Genomic DNA, 1,976 nt, shown 5'->3' on the forward strand with positions numbered 1-1,976 from the left:
TTTCCCCCCTAAAAGAAATCAGTATCCACTACCAGACAGTCCCCATCACCCCTCCTTCCCCATCCCCAGTAATCACTAATCTACCTAACCTACTTTCTGTCTCTATGGATTTGCCTATCCTGGACTTTTCATATAAATAGAATCATACAATATATGGTCTTTTGCGATTGTCTTCTTTCACTTAGCATAATGTTTTCAAGGTTAATCATGTTGCATGTATCAGTACTCCATTTCTTTTCTTTTTTTTTTTTGTTCCAAAACTTTATTCTTTCCATTTGGTCCACATCTTGGGAGAGGGCTCCAGGGTGGTTAAAAAGCTGCCTGGTGGCTGGAGAGAGAGAGGCTTTGAGCAGAAGCCCTGACACCAGAGGGGCTCCTCAAAGGCCGTGGGCTTCAGAGGTTCCTAGTTGTGCTTGAGGTGAGCCTTTGGAACAGATACTCGCCCAGCCCAGCCTGGGGACCAGCCAGCCTGCAGAGGTTGGTCAGGTGGTCGCCATCTTCTGGATGAGTTTCACCTGCTCTTCCAGGAAGCCGCTCTCCAGGAAGTCACAGAGCTGGGGGTCTGCGCGGGCAGAGTGCAGGTCATGTAGATCCAAAAGGACCTGGTTCAGGCTCTTCTCCATGAGAATGGCGGCTTCCCTAGCATCCTGGGTTTTGCCCCACTCATCTTGAGGTGGTTTCTGTGCGTCCTGGAATAGGGCACTGCCGTGGCTCTGGGTTTGCATTTTCAAAAGACGCTGGGTGCCCCCGTGCTTCTCCTCAGCCATTTCAAGGAAGATGTGGCCCACGCCCTCCAAAGCCACATCGTCGTGGTCAAAATCGAAGCCCAGAGAGAGGGAGGTGTAGGAGGCTCGCAGATGCATGTTGACCAGGCGATTGATGGCGGCCTCCACCTGGGTGGAATAATTTTGACAACCCTGGGAGCTCATGCTTAATTGGTAAAAAGGAACTAAGCTCAAAAAATGGTGCTGGTTGGGCCTGGAGGCCGAGGATAGCTGAGTGGCTGATTCCAGAGGTTGCGATTGGAAAAAAGGTTGGAGGGTAGTTGGAGGGGGGAGCAAAGGGCAACCCTGGGTCTGTTCCATCCAAACACTGTTGAAGCAAGAGACAAACCTGTGGGGACTGCCCAGCACACAGCGATCCATTTCGTTTTATAGCTGAATAATATTCTATTGTATGAATATATACTCATTAGTTGATGGACATTTAGGTTTCCCACTTTATGGTTATGATGAATAACACTGCTAGAAATATTCAGGTAAAAGTTTTTGTATGGATGTGTTTTTATATCTCCTAGGTGTGGAATCACTGAGTTACGTGGTAAATGTAAAGCTGCTGTTTTGCCTTCCCTAAATCCTTGACTCTTCCTTTTAGTAACAGTCCTTCCCACCTCCCATTTTGCTGTATAATTTCTCCCACTTTGGCTACTGCCAGTCAACTCATCAGGATTGAGCCACCTCCCTCTGCCAAGAGGTGAGCATGTGATCCAAGTCCTGTCAATCAGATGCCCTTTCCCTGGAATTTGATTCTTTGGCAGAGGGACAGTGAGGCTGAAAGGCGTAGGAACTTGCTCATCACTGTCCATTCACTTTCTACCATCTATGTCTCAGAGTTGTTCTTATTCTTCAACTTTTTCTTCAAGTACTGAGTTATACCGAATCCTTCCAATAAATTCCCTCATTTTTTTTTCCTTAAGCAGGTCAAAGGTAGCTTTGTTGCTTGCATCCACCTTTAGCCACATCTTTGGATAAATAAAAATACATTCCTATTTCTTACTCTAAACTAGTCTTTCTGTTCATGCTGTAAGTTAGTCAACTCAAATCTTCCCCCGCCTCCACCCCAGTCCATTGTCCAAAAGGGAAAGGAAAAGCACTCTCCATTATGTGCCCTAATCCCCCAAATGAAGAATTCAGACAAGTCCCTGGATTCACCCTGTGTCCCAAAGACAAAGATGCTTATGCCAGCACTACTGACAA

The 1,976-nt window shown here is 46.6% G+C and overlaps 1 protein-coding gene across 1 annotated transcript; it reads right to left on the reverse strand.

Moving 5' to 3' along the window:
- Positions 1-482: 482 nt before the first annotated feature.
- LOC309803872 (ferritin light chain-like) lies at positions 483-929 on the reverse strand (the record flags this gene model as incomplete). The annotated part of the gene is made up of 1 exon (XM_082620714.1): positions 483-929. The coding sequence occupies one exon, from the start codon at positions 927-929 to the stop codon at positions 483-485; it is 447 nt and encodes a 148-aa protein (XP_082476840.1).
- Positions 930-1,976: the final 1,047 nt, after the last annotated feature.

Source organism: Mesoplodon mirus (genome assembly GCF_964341445.2).
Source record: "Mesoplodon mirus genome assembly, chromosome: 5".
NCBI lineage: Eukaryota > Metazoa > Chordata > Mammalia > Artiodactyla > Ziphiidae > Mesoplodon > Mesoplodon mirus.